Consider the following 19,691-nt stretch of genomic DNA (forward strand, 5'->3'; position numbering starts at 1 on the left):
AGGGAAATGCAGATTAAAACTACCTTGAGATTCCATCTCACTCCTGTCAGATTGGCCACCATCATGAAAACAAATGATCATAAATGTTGGCAGGGATGTGGAAAAAGAGGTACCCTTCTACACTGCTGGTGGGAATGCAATCTGGTCCAGCCATTGTGGAAATCAGTGTGGAGGTTCCTAAAACAGCTAAAGATTGATCTACCATATGACTCAGGTATAGCACTCCTAGGCATATATCCTAAGGACTAATCTCATTTCCTTAGAAGTACGTGCTCAACCATGTTTATTGCTGCTCAATTTATAATAGCTGGGAAATGGAACCAGCCTAGATGTCCCTCAACTGATGAGTGGATAATGAAGATGTGGCACATTTATACAATGGAGTTCTACTCAGCGGTAAAGAAAAATGAAGTTACAAAATTTGCAGAAAAGTGGATGGACCTGGAAAGGATTATACTAAGTGAGGTAACCCAGGCCCAGAAAGCCAAGTGCCGCATGTTCTCCCTCATATGTGGATCCTAGCTACAGATGATTGGGCTTCTGCGTGAGAAGGAAAATACTTAGTAGCAGAGGCCAGTAAGTTAAAAAGGAGATATAAAGGGAAGAGAAAGGAAGGGAGGAGGGTACTTAATAGGTTGGTATTGTATATATGTATGTACAGTGATTGAGATGGGGAGGTAATATGATGGAGAATAGAATTTCAAAGGGGAAAGTGCAGGGGGTGGGAGGGTATTACCATGGGATATTTTTTATAATCATGGAAAATGTTAATAAAAATTAAATAAATAAAGTACTCTGAGATTGCATATCACACCAGTCAGAATAGCTATCATTTAGAAAATTAATAAGGGCTGGAGAGATGGCTTAGTAATTAAGGTGCTTGCTTGCAAAGCCAAAGGATCCAGGTTCAGTTCCCCAGGACCCACATAAGCCAAATGCACAAGGTGGTACATGTGTCTGGAATTCAGTTTGCAGTGGCTGGATGCCCTGGTGCACCCATTCTCTGTCTCTCTCTCCCCACCCCTCTCAAATAAATAAATAAAATATTTTTTAAAAAAAGAAATAATGGAGCCAGGTGTAGTGGCGCACGCTTTTAATCCCAGCACTTGGGAGGCAGAGGTAGGAACATCGCTTTGAATTCGAGGCCACCCTGAAACTACTTAGTGAAATCCAGGTCAGCCTGGACTAGAGTGAAACCTTATCTTGAAAAACCAAAAAAAAAAAAAAGAAAAAAGAAAAGAAAGAAATAACAGGACTGGGGAGATGGCTTAGTGGTTAAGCACTTGCCTGTGAAGCCTAAGGACCACAGTTCTTTAGGACTCATGTTAGCCAGATGCACACACATCTGGAGTTTGTTTGCAGTGGCTGGAAGCCCTGGCACAACCTTTCCCTTTCCCTTTCCCTTTTTCTTCCTCCTCCCTCCCTCCCTCTCTGTCTCTCTCTCTGTCTCTCTGCCTTTCTCTGTTGCTCTCAAATAAAAATAGACAAAAAAAAATTTTAAAAAAGAAAGAACAACAAATTCTGGTGAGAATGCTGGGAAAAGGGAAGCCTTCTATATTACCGTGGGACTGTAAATTAGGGCAGTCAGTATGAGGCTGGATTAATGGCTCAGCAGTTAAAGGCACTTGCTTATATAGCCTGACAGCTTGGATTCAGTTACCCAGTATCCTTGTAAAGCTAGATGCACAAAGTGATACATGCATTTATAGTTCATGTTTGCAGCAGCAGGAGGCACTAGTGTGCCCATGCTCATTCACTCTCTTTCTGTCATCTATCTATCTTGCTATCTCTTTTCATCTCTTAAATAAGCTATATATATATATATATATATATTTTTTTTTTTTTTTTTTTTCAAGGTAGGGTTTCACTCTGGCTCAGGCTGACCTGGAATAAACAATGTTAACAAACAAAGTTGACCTGAATATTGAAGTGATTATTATAGACTGGGAAAGAGGTAGGAAGATAAAGGAACACCACATTTGATCAGTACATGCTGAATGCATATATTGAATCAAAATGCCAAAACTGTATTAATATGTACAGTTAATATATGTTAATTAAAAGAAAGTCAAGTTGTTGTGATTTGACCATACTGTCATACATAGAAATTTTATACGTCATATGTCACTTTGCTCATGAGCAAGCACGTCACATTTATTATGTACTCTAACCTGAACTAAGCTCTGTGTTTAATATGCATTAGTTGAGTTAGTGAATGAATTGATATATAAATAAGTTGAAATTTAGTTATTCTGAAAAAGAAAAGGTATGCCTTTTAACTTATATATTGTCAGATTATCTTCTAAAAAGTTACTTCAGGGCTGGAGAGATGGCTTAGTGGTTAAGGCACTTGCCTGCAAGGCCCAGGGACCCAGGTTTCAATTCCCCAGAACCCATGTAAGCCAGCTACACATGGTGGCACATTCATGTGGAGTTAGCTTGCAGTGGCTAGAGGCCCTGATGTGCCCATTCTCCCTTTCTCACTCTCATAACTAAATAAATAAAAATAAAATATTAAAAACTTTTAAAGCTGGGTGTGGTAGCCCATGCCTTTGATCCAGCACTTGGGAGGCAGAGGTAAGAGGATCACCGTGAGTTCAAGGCCACTTTGAGATTACATAGTCAACTCCATGTCAGCCTGGACTAGAGTGAGACCCTACCTTGAAAAAAAAAATCCACAATTTTGCCAGGCATTGTAGTGTATGCCTTTAATCCCGGCACTCAGAGGCAGAGGTAGGAGGATCCCCGTGAGTTTCTGGTCACCCTGAGACTGTTTAATGAATTCCACATCTACCTGGGCTAGAGTGAAACTACATTGAAAAACCAAAAAAGAAAAAACAATGCATAGTGGCCAGCCATGAATACATGTTACTGAGTTTTTCATTCTTAGTCTGGTTATTTGTCACTTGTGACTCCTACTGGTTTCTTTCAGTGACTTTTTCTATTGATTTTCATTAATCTAAGGAATCTTCTATCAGCAAACAGGATCTTTTAGTGATGGAAAGTTACAAATATTTATTGCTTGTTAACTATTTCATATATCTATTAGGTTTGGTTCTACCAAATACAATATCTTTCCTCTACTTTCTTATACTTTCAATTTCAAACTGCAGCTGGGAAGTATCACAGCGTTTATAATGTCTCATTTTAAATACTAGGCACTTGTTATGTGAGGCCTTCTATATCTAAACTTCATAGTGTGTTTCAGGTGAATGACACCAGTAATCAGTGTGAGCTCTGGATCCAAATCTAAGACCTACTTTTTGTGTCACCTAACTTTCTGAGCTTCAGCTTTCTCCATAAAAATGGAAATTACACTGCATCCCTCACAGTGTGCAGTGCTGAGATTACAAAAACATGAGACCATCTGAGTCAGCATAGTAGATCTCAACTATTTGCTAATTTTGAATTAGTCACATTTAGAAGTCTGGTGGGGAAAGTTCATTGCCATGTAGCAATTAGGGAAAAAAAAATCACATATGAAGTAAAGCCTACCAGATGTTACAAAAATGAATGCAAACTCATACTACACATAACTACAGAGATAAATTAGAGGAATAAAACAGGTAAGAAGAGTGCTGAGGTAATTGAGCCAGCACAGTATGCATGACTATTGTTTTATGGGAACTGCTGTTGTTACATTGGGTTGGTTCTAAGAAGATGTAATGATGTGTAGAGGTGAAGTATTGATCAATAGAGGTGAACCTGTTAATTGACAGAAAATCTTAGTGTTGGGCTATGAGTTTTGGATGTGACATAAATGATAGTCTTATAGCATTTTATGTGAGGAATGTAGTAAGTCAGAAGCTCTGTTGAGGAATAGCTAGTGTGTGTAGGAGTGGAAAATGAAAGAAACCATTAGTGGAGCAACTCACAAAAGAAACTGGTGTGTAATGATCCTGAGCTGGGGTGCATAAGAACCTGTACTAAATAGGAGATAATGAAAGTAGTAAAAGCATGTGGCACCACATCTTGTTATCACCAAGGGAGTCCTGAGCCTGGAGAGGAGTGCAAGGACATCTAAAGGTACAAATTTGTAAGACTTGGAGCTGGAGAAAAGTAGGAAAGGAGGTACTCATTTAAAGTTTTACATTGAGGCTGAAGAGATGGCTTGTTGTTTAAGGTGTTTCCCTGCAAAGCCTAACGACCCAAGTTTGATTCCCCAGGACCCACGTAAGCCAGGTGCACAAAGTGGCACATATGTCTAGAGTTTGTTTGCAGTGGTTGAGACCCTGATGTGCCCATTCTCTCTATATATATATCTGCCTCTTCCTTTCTCTGTCTCTCTCTTTCTGCCTCTTCCTCTCTTTCTCCCTCCCTCCCTCTCTCTCAAATAAATAAAGAAAACAGGGCTGGAGAGATGGTTTAGTGGCTAAGGCATTTGTCTGCAAAGCTAAAGGACCTCTGTTTGATTCTCCAGGACCCATGTAATCCAGATGCACAAGATGGCACATGCATCTGGAGTTTGTTTGCAGTGGGTAGAAGCCCTGGTGCACCTATTCTTTCTTTCTCTCTCTCCCTCTCTCTCTCCCTCTCTCCCTCCATCTCTCTCTCCCTCTCCTTCCCTCTCTCAAATAAATAAATTAAAATAAAATATTTTTAAAAGCTTCAAACACTAGTAAATTGTTTACACTGAAATGACATATATGCAGAATAGTACACAAAACAGGGCTGGAGAGATGGCTTAGTGGTTAAGCGCTTGCCTGTGAAGCCTAAGGACCCCGGTTCGAGGCTCGGTTCCCCAGGTCCCACATTAGCCAGATGCACAAGGGGGCGCACGCGTCTGGAGTTCGTTTGCAGAGGCTGGAAGCCCTAGCGCGCCCATTCTCTCTCTCTCCCTCTATCTGTCTTTCTCTCTGTGTCTGTCACTCTTAAATAAATAAAAATTTAAAAAAAAAAGAATAGTACACAAAACAAATGTAAAGTCCCAAGATGATGATCAAGTGAATAGACCTGCACCAGCTTCCCAAACAGATGTTTGCCAGTACCTTGTTTGTCTTCATCATAGTCTCTTTGTCCTGCAAAGTAACAACTATCTTGACTTCTACTGTTATAGTTTAGTTATACCTGATTTTTTATTTCATATAAATCGAATAATGTTGCTGTTTTTTAAAACATTTTTAAAAAATTTTAGCATATAAATAGACAGATAATTCAATTTCATTATAAAATTTCTTATACAATTATTTTTGTTTTCCTTTGCCCTTCTTTTCCTCCCTCCCCTCTTTAACCCCCTTTCCCAATCATTCTGTTCCAAGATCCAATCCAGTATATCACTTACCATTGAAATCCCCTGGATTTTGAAACTTAATTGTAATAAGGATGGCACTAGTAGTGCCAGATTATCATACAGCATTGTTTGCCTCACTTCTGCCCTGTCAAGGGCATTGAGTTGCCTCCCCTTTAAAATCATTCCACATAGTACCTCTACCTGAAAATACATCCCTGTCCCCTGAGTTTCCATAATTTGTCACCCTTTTTCTCATGTTTTCTTGGAGTCATTTGCTGATTTTTCTGTCAGTTAGAGAGGATGACCAGCTGAGTCTTGTCACAAATGCATGAGCATGCCAGAGCCTCCTGCCACTGAAAATGAACTCCAGACTCATATGCCCTACCTTGTGCATTTGGCTTTACATGAAACTTGATAATGGGAATATGAAAACATAGAATGAGCATTCATATCTAATGGTAAAATTTCAGAAGTCTTTCCATTGAAATAAAAAGTACAACAACAAAATATATGTTAACCCTATTCTAGTAAACAGTGTGCTAAAGTGTTTAGATACTGAAATAATCAAGAAAAATAAATTAGGAGATACAAAAGTGATGGAATTGCTAATGAGAATTGACCAGGTGTGTTGTGAACAATTCTGTGAAAAGAAAAATGATTGCTCTTTAAACTTGTGTTTAAAGAGTTCAGGTTCTAACTCATTTAGCCTACTTACTTAGTAATAGTAAACACAGTACTTTAGGATTCTGGAAAATCCACCTCTTCATTTAGTTGTTATGTTCAAAGATTGTACCATTACACGCATGAAACTACTTTAAGCACTGCCAAGGAGCTCAATAGTTTTAATGATATCTGAAGGGAGAAACTATTCTATTCCAACTCCTAATCCTAGGAACTATTCTAACTACTTCTGGGGCAGAAGTAAAATAAAGTAAGAAGTTGTAGGAAACAGATGGAAGAGGTTTTTGTGATGGGATGATCCTTCAAATGTGGATTCTAATTTAGGATTGCTTTAGTCTAAATTTAAATCTGTTCACATTTGGGATTCAATCCCGAAGCCTTAAAGTACAGACTGCTCTGCCAAATTTAATCAGCTTTTATTTTAATCAGCTTTTTTTAGAGGTAACATTGCAGGCCTATCGTGTACTTTAGCCTTAGTCATTATTTGCTGGTAGCTTGGACATGGTAATGGCATCTGCTCATCTGTGTGACTCACTGCCCCTTTCCTTGCCACAGTGGACTTTACAATCAGTTCTCACATTTTATGGTTTATTTTTTTCTTTTCTCCTGGGAAGCTAAGATAATTCCTTTTGCTGAAAGGATTGAAAATTGTTGGAGAAATGAAACCCCCAAAGTTTAGGAATATTTCTGTTTGGGAACAAAAATTAATTTTAAATAAAAAATTAATTTTAGAGTTAACTTGCCTGTGTTAGTTTCAGATTGTTTGTATATTTTAAATGTGTTGGTTTTATTTGTAAATCCTTCCTTGCTTAAGCTATTGCTTTTGTAGTCTGTAGTATTCTCTTCTATTGGGTTTATCCATAAATCTCTGTTTTTCGCTCAGTTCTTTGATGAGACTATAGAAGTTAAAGACTGGGGTGTGCTTCCTGAATTAGTAGATAGATCATAATGTGTACCTGAATTTAATATCACTGTCATCCTGATAGGATGGGACAGGTGGACATTCTGCTGACCAGCATCTGATCAGGGTGGGTGAGGCTGATGATAGATGGATATGTCTCATGGCACAATAAGCAATTCCATAAATATGAGTGTGCAGAATAAAATTGGGACCAGCAGATGGTAGATCAAAGCTGTATCTTATTTCTCAGCTAAGCCATCTTTCACAGAAGCCAGCTGGGGCTGTCCATGAACTGCCAGCTCCCTTTGTTTTTTGAAAAGGCACTTGTTGCTTCTTTAGAATTTGTTTAGCCTCACATTCATTTATAGTTACATAAAGTTAGTTGTGAAATACGATTTTCAGAAGCAGAACCTATTCTTTCACTTGGTGAAAAACATGATGCTCAAAAACAGATACCATTCCCACAACTTTCTGTTCTTTCTTTGATTCTCTGGTATTTTAAATTCCTGTGGTCTCTTCTTTTGCCATATAAGGATTAATAACTGAACATTCTTTCCATACTATCAAGAGAAGAAATGCAGCTGGAGGGATGGTGTAGCAGTTAAGGCTTTTGCTTGCAAAGCCAAACAACCCAGGTTCCATTCCCCAGGACCCATGTTAGCCAGATACACAAGAGGGCACATGCATCTGGAGTTCATTTGCAGTGGCTGGAGGCCCTGGCACACCCATTCTCTCTCTGTCTGTCTCTCCCTCTTTCTCTGTCAAATATTTAAAAAAAAGAGAAGAAATGCATTTCTCAGTAAGAAACCAACACAGAATGCAGAGCTATATAACCTTAAACAGACTTGCTAGTTTTAGCATTCCTCTAATCAGATGTATTTTACTTGATCCAATATACTGATTGTATGGTTAGTTGGTTGGGTTTTTGAGATAGGTCTTAAGTAGCTAAGACTGACCTTGAACTCCTGATCCTCCTGCCTTCACCTTCCAAGTGTACCACTATGCCTAGGTTGGTCTAGAGTACCTTTAAGAAACATACTGTAAGGATGGACAGATGGCTCAGTGATTAAGGCGCTTGCCTGCAAAGCCAAAGGACCCAGGTTCGATTCCCCAGGACCCACATAGGCCAGATGCACAAGGTCGTGCATGCGTTTGGAGTTCATTTGTAGTGCCTAGAGGTCCTGGCACACCCATATTCATTTATTCATTCTCTCTCTCTTTCTCTTTTTCTCTCTCAATGAAATAAAACTAAAAGCTGTATTAAAATAATAATAAACATGGACTGGGGAGATAGCTTAGCAGTTAAGCACTTGCCTGTGAAGCATAAGACCCCAGTTTAAGGCTGGATTCCCCAGGACCCACGTTAGCCAGATGCACAAGGGGGCACACGTGTCTGGAGTTCGTTTGCAGTGGCTGGAGGCCCTGGTGCGCCCATTCTCTCTCTCTCTCTCTCTCTCTCTCTCTCTCTCTCTCTCTCTCTCTCTCCCTCTCCCTCTCCCTCTCCCTCTCCCTCTCCCTCTCCCTCTCCCTCTCTCCCTCTCCCTCTCCCTCTCCCCCTCCCTCCCTCCCTCCCTCCCTCTTTCTCTCACTGTCTGTTGTTCTCAAATAACTAAATTTTTTTTAAAAATTAACTTTTTAAAATAATAATAATAATAAACATATTCTAGTTTAACTCTTAAACTTAGAAATCCTTGTAGTTGTACAGTAGATATAGTTAAATTCCTTAGACTGGATTAGAGATGGTCTTAGCATATTGAGGGGCAGGAGAAAGTACAGGTAGGATTAAGTACAGTCTGGAACAAGAAAAAGCCCAAAAATACCACTTAGAATCCTTTGGAAATCCAGACTATGCAAGAAAATGATCATTTCCCTCATCTTAGGCAATGTGGCCTTGACATCCCTTCCTCAGTAACCCCAGCAGAAATCCCAGGGCTGACCTTCATTTCATGTGTTCCCACCTCTGAAGCAATCACTATGCCTCACTAGACAGGGTGGCTGGGTTTATTGGCTGGCTGGGTGGTTTTGTTGTTTTGCTTACCCATCTCTGAAGCATGTGGGTAGGGTTAGCTCTCTCATGGACTGGGACTAAAGGACAGAAATGGGGTCATGTTAACACTGGAAGAGGAAAGGGATGATGGACAGATAGGAGAAAATGTCCATCTATGTTCTTGAGCCAGGCCTTCCGCTGTGAAAGTCTAACCCTTTCCTGTCTCTGCTTTGCTGTAGATACTTGTTTCCCAAGTTTACACTGTGCTGGACAGAGTTTGCAGACATGAAAGTCCATGTGCCCTGTGAAACCATCGAATATATTGAAGCTAACTATGGAAAGACCTGGAAGATTCCTGTAAAGACATGGGACTGGAAGAGCTCACCCCCTAATGTGCAGCCCAATGGAATCTGGCCTATTTCTGAGTGGGATGAGGTTATCCAGTTATACTGAGATGCTACTATTTAAAAACCTGCCATCAGAAGCTAGGCATGATGGTGCACACCTTTAATCCCAACACTCGGGAAGCTGAAGTAGGAGGATCACTGTGAGTTTGAGGTTACCTTGAGATTGCATAGTGAATTCCAGTCTAGCCTGGGCTAGATCGTGACCCTAATTTGGGGGGAAAAACACCCTCTTTTTGTCACATATAAGTGGAAGCCAAAGAAAACAAATGACAAGTTTGAAGGCATCTTGTTTATTCTTTCATTCAGCATTTATTGAGGAGTTTCTGTATGCCAGATAAATGCTGGAGTTGTATAGACAAGCAGAGATGAGGGAGCAAACGTGTGCCTCTGCCTTGATCCTTTAGTAAGCACCCCAGTTTCCCTGTTAAGAGCAAAAATAGAATAGGATGTATTCCGTAATGTGTTATAAAATGCTAAGTAGTATTTAAACTAGAATATGACTTCATCAGATGAAGCTAGGAAGTATATACTAGTTAAGAAGAATACTTTGTGTCTGCCTGTCCAGGATTTAAGCTGGTATGTTACTGCAACCTTAAGAGTTGTGGAGTATGAGTTAGTATCCCAGTGACATTAGGCAACATCAAGAAAACATGATAAGCTGGGTGTGGTGGTGCATGCCTTTAATCCCAGCACTCGGGAGGCAGAGGTAGGAGGATCGCCATGAGTTCAAGGCCACCCTGAGACTACATAGTGAGTTCCAGGTCAGCCTGGGCTAGAGTGAGACCCTACCTTGAAAACTCAAAAAAAAAAAAAAAAGAAAAAAAGAAAAAGAAAAAGAAAAGGAAGAAAACATGATAGCAGACTCATTTTATTAGCCATGTCATATGCAATGGACTCCGAGCATAAGGCATTATTGTAGAGTAGAAGGTAAATACTTGTGTTAAGCCCTGTCGTTACTCTTTGAATTCAAAATGAGGTGAAAGCTGATGCTTATGTGATACTGAAGTTCCCAACCATGGTGAAAATATTTTCACTGATCTCTAATAACACTTGTAGATAAGTCCTTGTAGCAAGACCATGCTCCATGAAATGATTTTGAGGAACGTTAGTTCATAAAACTTATTTTCCTTATTTTATTCATGACTGTTTTAGATTTTTTAAAAAATGAACCATTTGTGGATATTTTTTATACTTTTGAATGTATAATTCCTGTGCTCCTAATCTTAATATTGACACTAAAATATTAATAGAAATGCCTCTAGTTTTCTAAATATACTCTATTCATTTTTGTTTTTGTCTTTTTAGAGGTAGGGTCTCACTCGAGCCCAAGCTGGCCTGGAACTCACTCTGTAGCCCCAATCTGCCCTTGAATTCACAATGATCCAACTGCCTTAGCCTCCTGAGTGCTGGGATGAAAGCCTGAGTGTGTGCCACTATGCCCAGCGTATTTATTTAATCACAGCTCCATGTCTTTAATTTATGGTACACACAATAATTGCCATGACATAAAAATACACTTACTCCTTCTCTTCCAGTACTACTTCATGTCTCCAAAATGTAGGATAAATAATAAACTTGGCAACTGTTCCCCAGTACAGCTCAGTGTTTATAAAGCATGGGTCCATCTCTAGTTTTTCAGTCTTATGAGTACAATGGGTCAAGAACTTGGACTTCCCTGCTACTAAGTATTACTACCATAGAATCCTGCAGTGCCCATTCTCCTCTTAAAATGCGCTCACGAGGACTGGAGAGATAGCTTAGAGGTTAAGGCATTTGTCTGCAAAGCCATAGGATCCAAGTTCTATGCCCCAGGACCCATGTAAGTCTGATAGACAAGGGGGTGGATCAGTCTGGGGTTTGTTTGCAGGCAGCTGGAGGCCCTGGCGCACTCATCCCCTCCCCTCTCTCCCCCTTTCTCATAAATAAAGCAAGTAAGTAAATAAATAAATAGATAAATAAAAATTAAAAGAAAATATGCACTCTTGAGTAGGTCATGATGGCTCTTCAGCCCCATCTCCACCTACTGTTGAATGATGTGTTGTCCTAAGTACAAGATAAGCGGAGTTCACACACAGTAAGTGCTGCTGTCTTTTTCTCCATCTGAGAAAGTAAGCCATGCATTACCTGTGCTGCTTTGGAATACTTTCTGGAGCAGCTTGGAGACTGGAGATACTGAAGAGTCTTAAAATGGAAGCCAGAATATCTGAGGGAAAAGGCTGGCAGGATTTCCCAAAACAAAGTTGAAAGGAACCTAAAACCATCCCCTTCCAAATTTTAAAAACATATGGATACATTCGCTGATGAATGCTAACCAACAGTCTGTCTCTGGTAGAATGCATTCTCAATGCAGAATTAGTGAATCTTTCCATAAATAACAGCAGATTTTTAGAAACCTTCATAGATTACCAAGAAACTTGTCCCTGAATGACACATTAGCTCTTTCCTAGAAAATAAGCCCATAGAGTATAAACCCAAGTTTTAGGTAGCTAGTCCTAATACACCAAGATAAAGTATTAGATAATAGCAGTATGCTTGGAGGCCCTACCCTACCTAGACAGCACCATTTGCTTGTGCTTGGCATCACGTGTTCTGTGGGATACCCGTTTTTAGTGGACCCTACCTTGTTCCAGTACTTCTCTTATGTGTCTGTGGACTGCATAGTCTGGGAGTGTCCAATCCCAGATGCATTGGCTGAGATTCTCAGTTCTTTCTTCTGTCTTTAGCTTTTAGGTTCCATCCCAGCATGACGAAACAAAAGCTTTTTCCCAGAATCTGAGGGCCAGGCCTGCCTCTCGTAATTATCTAGCCACACTTTACCCTATGTTTTATTTAGTATGTGTGGTGGTAGAGGGTTGCGGGGATAATGGTGTGTAGTGTATACACGTGTGTGCTGCTGTATACAGCCTGTTCATGTGTGTGCAGGGGCCAGAGGAGAATGTTAGGTGTCCTCCTTTGTCACTATTCAGAGTTATTTCCTTGAGACGAAGTCTGACTAAACCCGCACTTGCCATTCTGGTCAGATTGGCTGACCCGCAAGCTCCAGTGATTCCCCTGCACACTGGTGTTATAGGAAAACATATCCATGCCCGCTTTTTTATTTTTTATTTTTATATTTGAAAGATCTTAATAATGAACAATGTATGTCTTTATAAATACACAGTTAATTAAATTTACAATGAAAGTTATATATGTCAAATATAGAAATAAGATATCTATTCTAAGAAGCATGAACATTATTCACAAGAGAGGTAATTCTGAAAAGATAATTTTTTCAAGTATCCTTAAGTAACTTTTACATCTTATCATAAAGTACTAGTTAAAAGTAAGTTCTTTTTTAAAATGTTTTTTATTGACAGTGTCTATACTTACAGACAATAAACCATGATAATTCCCTCCCCATGCCCAACTTTTTATATGGGTGCTGAGGGTAGAACTTAAGCTGTGGCAGGCCCTCCTGCTTGTGTAGCAAGTGCTCTTTCCCACTGAGCAGTCTCCCCAGCCCTTCCCTGCCTTTCTCAACATCTGAGCCCTGCTGAGTCTCTGGCAACCTTGAATTAAGTGTACATCCACCACAAGTACCTTACCAGCTTACTCCTACTTCACCTGAGTATTCTAATAATATGGCTACTTTCTAGTCCACTTTGCCTGGCTTACTGAAGAAGACCTCTACTCTTAACTTGTTTGTAATTAGGCTTCCATAGAGACATCCATATAGATCTTAAGAAGCAGTTTCCCAGTTGACAACCTGATGGCCACTCAGTCTATCTCTAAGCATGGAACATTGTCCTCCTCCGTTGTAGTCATTGACATCTAGCCACTGAAATATAATCATAGTAACCAAAACTGACTATCCCTCCTATCCCTAAGAATATCTGAACAGTTGGATAGCCACTTTCCCTAATTCCTAGCTACAAACTAAACTGTGACTACTGTGTAGTATAATGTTGGCCAGCCTCTGCCCAAGTGTTAAGTTAGCACTTCAATTGAAAGTCATCCTATTCTCGAGTTGTAACGGCTGGAAAAGACTTTAATGAAACATTGATTTTAACTGTACTTTTGTGACTAGTAAATAATCCCAGGAAGGTGTGATCTGAGCAAAGCAGCTGAGGCTAAAGACCAGGTGTGTTGTGACCTCTGGTGTGGGTTTCAGGAGTTAGGTCACAGCATAGCATCCATAATGCTACTAGAGATACCTGACAATGAAGTTATCCAAGACTTCTGTGAGACTGTATTTCAGGCTGTTCCCACAGACCCACTTAGTATCCTCTTGTTCAGATCATAACCTTGGTGACAAAAAAGGCTAAGGGGGAGTGTTCTTCTCTAGAATTCTTAGGGTACCTTCTTTATTTGAAAAAAACAAAACCTTATCTCCAAAAGAATAACATAATTTGTCTGTAGACAACAGCTTCCAGTTCTTGAAAGCTTTCCGGTTCTGGAAAGCTCAAGATGTGCCCCATTATTAGGTTTCTGTTCTCTAGGGAGTTACCAGTAAGTGCCAACCATTTAAGTGCCCATTTCTGAAGAGGCCCTCCCTTTCTGAAGTAACCTTTCATGACCCTCTTTCTGTCTCAAGCCCTGTCCTTCCTGAAGGATCTTTAGCTGGTAGTAGTGATCTTTTTTCACCAAAGAAAATGATTGTTAGAGGTAGCTGGAGTGCTTTGCAGTTTTCAGGAATTTTCTTCCTGGCTGGAAAGGAAAGTATCTGCTTTCAAGTATAAGGCTGTTTTTAATGATGGTGATACTTAGGGTTGCAAGTAGTTAACAATAGATTGTAATTCCAAAGTACTTTATTTTATTTTTACAAAGTTTTAAATGGCACATGGGATGGAATTTGTATAGAAAAGTAGGACTCTGAAGACCGGGTAGCAGACCTAAGTCTGCAGAACACTCTTGGAGTGAGCTCCAGCACTCTAGCCTGAATATCCAGTATCATAAGCCAGATGTTACAACTTTTCTGTTCCCCCCTCTGAAAAAAATGAATAGCTTCTTCATCCTAAATGTTAAATCTCCCCTCAAAAACCTAGTCAGAAAATACCACATTCCCACCTTCTAATACATAATCATTACTTGTAATAGCTCCAAGATATGGAAACACTTCATTTACCTACCAATCCAAAGAATATTTGTGAAATGTCCAAGTAACTATTTCTTTTCCCTCTTTGTGTACCTGTATCATTTAGACCTTGCTGGGTGACCTCTAACAACTCATGCAGGGAAAGAAGGTACATGTTGTAGTGTGAAAAGGCCACAAGTTTTTGAGAAAGACTTCAGTTTAAATCCAAGTTTCATTATGTGGAATTTATGGCGGGGGGAGGGGGAAGGTTCAGCCTCAGTCTCCACATAAGTTAATTTTCCCCTGTATAGTCCAGGGTGGCCTTGAGCCTCTGAATCTACCTCTAGGATTACAGGTGGGTGCCATGCCCAATTTTATGTGGTGCTGAAGATTTAACCCAGGGCCTCCTGCATACAAGGCAAGCACTTTACCAAAAGAGTGATGTCTCCAACCTTTTTTTTTTTATTTTAGACAAGGTCTTGCTGTGTAGTTCTGAATGGCCTGGAATTCACTATGTAGGCCCCAGGTAGGCTTCAAATTTGGGGGGATCCTCTTCTGCTCTCCAAACACTGAGATCACAGAGTGCCCTACTACATCCAGCACTCTGAGAGTTTTTTAAAATATATATATATTTTTTTTATTGACAGTCTCTATACTTACAGACAACAAACCAAGGTATTTCCTTCCCCTCTCCCACTTTCCCCTTCATAACTATGCTCTCTTGTCATATCCCCTCCCTCTCTCCACTAGTCTTTCTTTTAATTTGATGTCATCATCTTTTTCTCCTGTTATGAGGGTCTTGTGTAGGTATTGCTAGGCACTGTGAGGTCTTGGATATTGAGGCCAAATTCTCTCCAGACAGTTGTATGTAAGGAGTGGTAACCTTCCTTTGGCTCTTACATTCTTTCTTCTACCTCTGTAGCAGTGGACCCTGAGCCTTGGAGGGTATGAGATGTTTCATAGCTGGACACTCCTCTGTCCCTTCTTCTCAGCACTGTGTTGCCTTTTGGGGTCATCCCAGTGGTCATCACCATCTGAAAAGAGAAGTTTCTCTAACCCGAAGTGAGAGTAACATTAATATATGAGTATGAACATTAAGTGTAGTGTTTTCAGGGCAATTTTTGTAATGTATGCATTTATCCAGACAAGAGCAGGCTTTATACCCCTGAGGCTCATGATTTCTGTGTATTTAGTTTGTATCCTGCTACGTTGCTAAAAGTGTTTATCAGCTCTAACAGTTTGCTGGTAGAGTTTTTAGGGTCTTCTCTGTACAGAATCATATCATCTACCAATAGTGATAATTTGATCTCTTCCCTTCCAATTTGTGTCCCTTTTATGGGTGTCTCTTGCCTTATTTCTATAGCTAAGACTTCCAGTACTATATTAAATAAAAGTGGGGACATTGGACACCCTTGTTTTGTTCCTGAATTTAGTGGAAAAGTTTCAAGTTTTTCACCATTTAGTTTTATGTTGGCTGTAGGTTTGTTTTATGATATTGAGATACATTCCTTCTATTCCCAGTTTCTGTAATACTTTTACTATGAAAGTATGTTGGATTTTATCAAATGCCTTTTCAACATCCATTGAGATGATCATGTGATTTTTGTCCTTCAGACCATTTATATGATGTATTACATTTATTGATTTGCATATGTTGAACCATCCCTGCATCCCAGGGATAAAGCTAGTTTGGTCAGGGTGTATAATCTTTTTGATATATTCTTGTATTCTGTTTGCCAATATTTTTTTCAGATTTTTTGCATCTATGTTCATGAGGGAGATTGGTCTATAATTTTCTTTTTTTGTTCTGTCTTTGTCTGGTTTTGGTATGAGGGTGATGCTGGCTTCATAGAAGGAGTTTGGTAGAATTCCTTTTCTATTTTATGGAAAAGTTTGAGAATCAGTGGTGTTAGTTCTTCCATGAAGGTCTGGTAAAATTCACCAGTGAATCTATCTGGGTCTGGGCGTTTTTTAGTTAGAAGATTTTTATAACTGCTTGGATCTCTGTACTTATTATAGGTCTATTTAAATGGTTTATCTCATCATGATTTAATTTTGGTAGGCCATATGAATCAAGGGAATCATCCATTTCTTTCAGATTTTCAAACTTAGAGGCGTATATATTCTTAAAGTGTGTCCTTATAATTGTCTGAATTTCTTTAGTATCTATCGTAATGGTGCCTTTTTCATCTAATTTTATTAATTTTTGTCTCTTCTGTCTTTCTTCTGGTCAAATTTGCTAAAGGTTTATCAATCTCGTTTATTTTCATTGATTCTTTGGATGTTTTTTGGTTTCTATTTCATTAATTTCTGCCCTAAACTTTAGGATTTCTTCTCATCTACTGATTTGTGGTTTGCCTTGTTCTTCTTTTTCCAAGAGCTTAAAGTGAAGCATTAAATTGTTTGTGAACTCTCTAATTTCTTAATATGGGCACTGAGAGCTATAAATTTCCCTCTTAGGACTGCTTTCATTGTGTCCCAAAGGTTTTGGTATGTTGTATTATCTTCATCATTTGAGTCTATGAATTTATTGATTACCTTTTTTATTTCTTCAATGACCCATTGATAGTGTGGTATTTAGTCTCCATGAATTTCTGTATGCTCTGTAGCTTTTCTAATTGCCAATTTGCAGTTAAATCCTATTGTGGTCAGATAGAGTACAAGGGATTATTTCAATTTTTTATTAAGATTTGCTTTGTCTCCTAATATATGATCTATTTTAGAGAATATTCCATGTGCTGCTGAGAAAAATGTATATACTGCAGCATTCGGATAGAATGTTCTGTAGATATCTGTTAGGCCCATATGTTCCATGACATCATTTAATTCAGATGTCTCTCTGTTTACGTTTTGCCATGATGACCTGTCAATTGAGAGTTGGGTATTGAAGTCTCCCACTACAACTGTGTTTGATGTCATCTGTGACCTTAAGTCTAATAGTGTTTGTTTGATAAAAGTGGGAGCCTCCATGTTAGGTGGATATATGTTTAGGATTGTAATGTCCTCCTGTTGGAGTGTTCCTTTAATAAGTATAAAATGACCTTCTTTATCTTTCCTCACTAATGTTGGTTTGAAGTCTATCCTGTCAGATATTAGGGTAGCAACCCCTGCTTATTTTCTAGGCCCATTTCCTTGAAATATCATTTTCCATCCTTTCACCCTAAGGTGGTGTCTATCTTTTATTGAGAGATGAGTTTCCTAGAGGCAACAAATGGCAGGATCCTGCCTTGTAATCCAGTCTGCAAGCCTGTGTCTTTTGGCCATTGATATTAATAGTAATTATTGAGAGGTATGCATTTATTCTCGCCATTCTTTGTATTCTGTAGTGTTTCCTATTTTTCCCTTTACTCATTTGTTTTGACTTATTTGAGTGTGGTTTATTTTTCATATTTCCTCCTGTGTGCGTTTTGCTTTCTCTTCAGCATTAAGAATTCCTTCAACAGCCAGGCATGGTGGTACACACCTTTAATCCCAGCACTCAGGAAGCAGAAGTAGTAGGATCGCTGTGAGTTCTAGGCCACCCTGAGACTACATAGTGAATTCCAGATCAGCCTGAATTAGCGTGAGACCCTACCTCGAAAAACAAAAAACAAACAAATGAAAAAGAATTCCTTCAAGTGTTTTCTGGATTAGTTGTCATAAATTCCCTTAGTCTGTTTTTATTGTGGAATGTCCTTATTTCTCCATCAATTTAGATAGATAGCTTTGCAGGATAAAGTAATCTTGGTTGACAGTTGTTATCTTTCAGAACTTGGAATACCTCATTCCAAGCCCTTCTGCCTTTTCAAGTTTGTGTTGAGTAATCTGCAGTTACTCTGATGGGCTTGCCTTTGTAGGTGGTTTGCTTTTTGTCTATAACTGCTTTCAATATATTTTCTTTGGTTTGTGTGTTTAGTAGTTTAATTATAACATGGCAAGGAGAGGTTCTTTCCAGGTTTTATCTGTTTGGTGTTCTAAAAGCTCCTTGTATCTGCATTGGCATTTCTTTCCCAATTTGGGGGAAATTTTCTTCTATGATTTTGTTGAAAACACCTACTAAGCCTCTGGATTGAAATTCTCCTTCTGTTACACCCTGAATTCTTATGTTTGATCTTTTCGTAGTGTCCCAGATCTTGAAATTCCCATTCATACCTTGCTATTAGCTTGTCTTTCTCTTTGTTGGACTGTACTAGGTCTGCCGCCTGGTCTTCTGGTTTAGATATTCTGTTCTCTCCTTCATCCATTCTACTGGTGAGACTTTCCACAGAGTTTTTTATTTCACTGACTGTATTCTTCAGAGCAAGAATTTCAGCCTGATTTTTCTTCGGTATTTCTGTTTCCTTGCTCATGTCTTGTAATGACCTCTTTATTTCATTAAGTTGGTTTCCTGTGTTCTCTTTCTGAGGTTTGTTTTCTTCTTTAATTCCATTGTTTTCTTCTTTGATTCCCTTCATTTCTTCTCTGATTTCTTTGTACGTAGATACCATCATTTTATTGAAATCTTTTTCAGACATTTTATCTAAAACACTCTCATTTGTGATCATGTCTGATGGATTTATAGTTTTTGGTGGGACTATATTGTCTTGATTCTTTGAGTTTCTTGTATTACATTGTAGCAACTTTCGCATCCTGAATTGAAATGGTGCTTGGGTTTTCTACTTATCTGCAGTGTTCTCAGACGTGGCAATTCACCTCTGTATACCCTCAGGATGTGAGTTCAAGATGCCAGGTATAGCTCTTGTCCCCCAGTCAAGGCACAGAAGTAATCCTAGGTGTTGAGTTTGCTTTTCAAGCAAGTATTCTAGTGGACTGGGTGGAATTTACCAGCAAATTCTAAACTTCAACCAAGTATTGTACACAATAAAAACCAGCACAGAGTATGCAATTGTGGGGATTAAAACAAACAGATAGTCATATAAAGCCACAATCCCTAGGGTGTGTGTTGTTCTACACCTTTAATCTTGTCATCTGGGAGGTAGAGATTTTTTTTATTATTATTTTTCTTTTCACAATTTTTATTAACATTTTCCATGATTATAAAAAATATCCCATGGTAATACCCTCCCTCCCTCCCCGCACTTTCCCCTTTGAAATTCTATTCTCCATAATATTACCTCCCCATCGCAATCATTGTACATACATATATACAATACCAACCTATTAAGTACTCTCCTCCCTTCCTTTCTCTTCCCTTTATATCTCCTTTTTAACTTACTGGTCTCTGCTACTAAGTATTTTCCTTCTCACGCAGAAGCCCAATCATCCATAGCTAGGATCCACATATGAGGGAGAACATGTGGCGCTTGGCTTTCTGGGCCTAGGTTACCTCACTTAGTATAATCTTTTCCAGATCCATCCATTTTTCTGCAAATTTTGTAACTTCATTTTTCTTTACCGCTGAATAGAACTCCATTGTATAAATGTGCCATATCTTCATTATCCACTCATCAGTT

General features: G+C 39.0%; 1 protein-coding gene across 6 annotated transcripts in view; it reads left to right on the top strand.

Annotated features, from left to right (window-relative positions):
• Fktn (fukutin) overlaps positions 1 to 19,691 on the top strand; it is a 65,567-nt gene that overhangs the window by 37,650 nt on the left and 8,226 nt on the right. For 5 of the 6 annotated variants that reach the window (XM_045150293.1, XM_045150300.1, XM_045150290.1 and 2 more), the window contains one exon: positions 9,039 to 14,990. In XM_045150293.1, coding sequence (XP_045006228.1) covers positions 9,039 to 9,252 — 214 coding nt within the window. In that variant the 3' untranslated portion in view covers positions 9,253 to 14,990. Of the gene's footprint in view, positions 1 to 9,038; positions 14,991 to 19,691 lie in introns of those variants that run through there. The other variant, XR_006637210.1, reaches the window with a different exon arrangement.

This window comes from Jaculus jaculus, chromosome 1 (assembly GCF_020740685.1).
Source record: "Jaculus jaculus isolate mJacJac1 chromosome 1, mJacJac1.mat.Y.cur, whole genome shotgun sequence".
Taxonomy (NCBI): Eukaryota; Metazoa; Chordata; class Mammalia; order Rodentia; family Dipodidae; genus Jaculus; species Jaculus jaculus.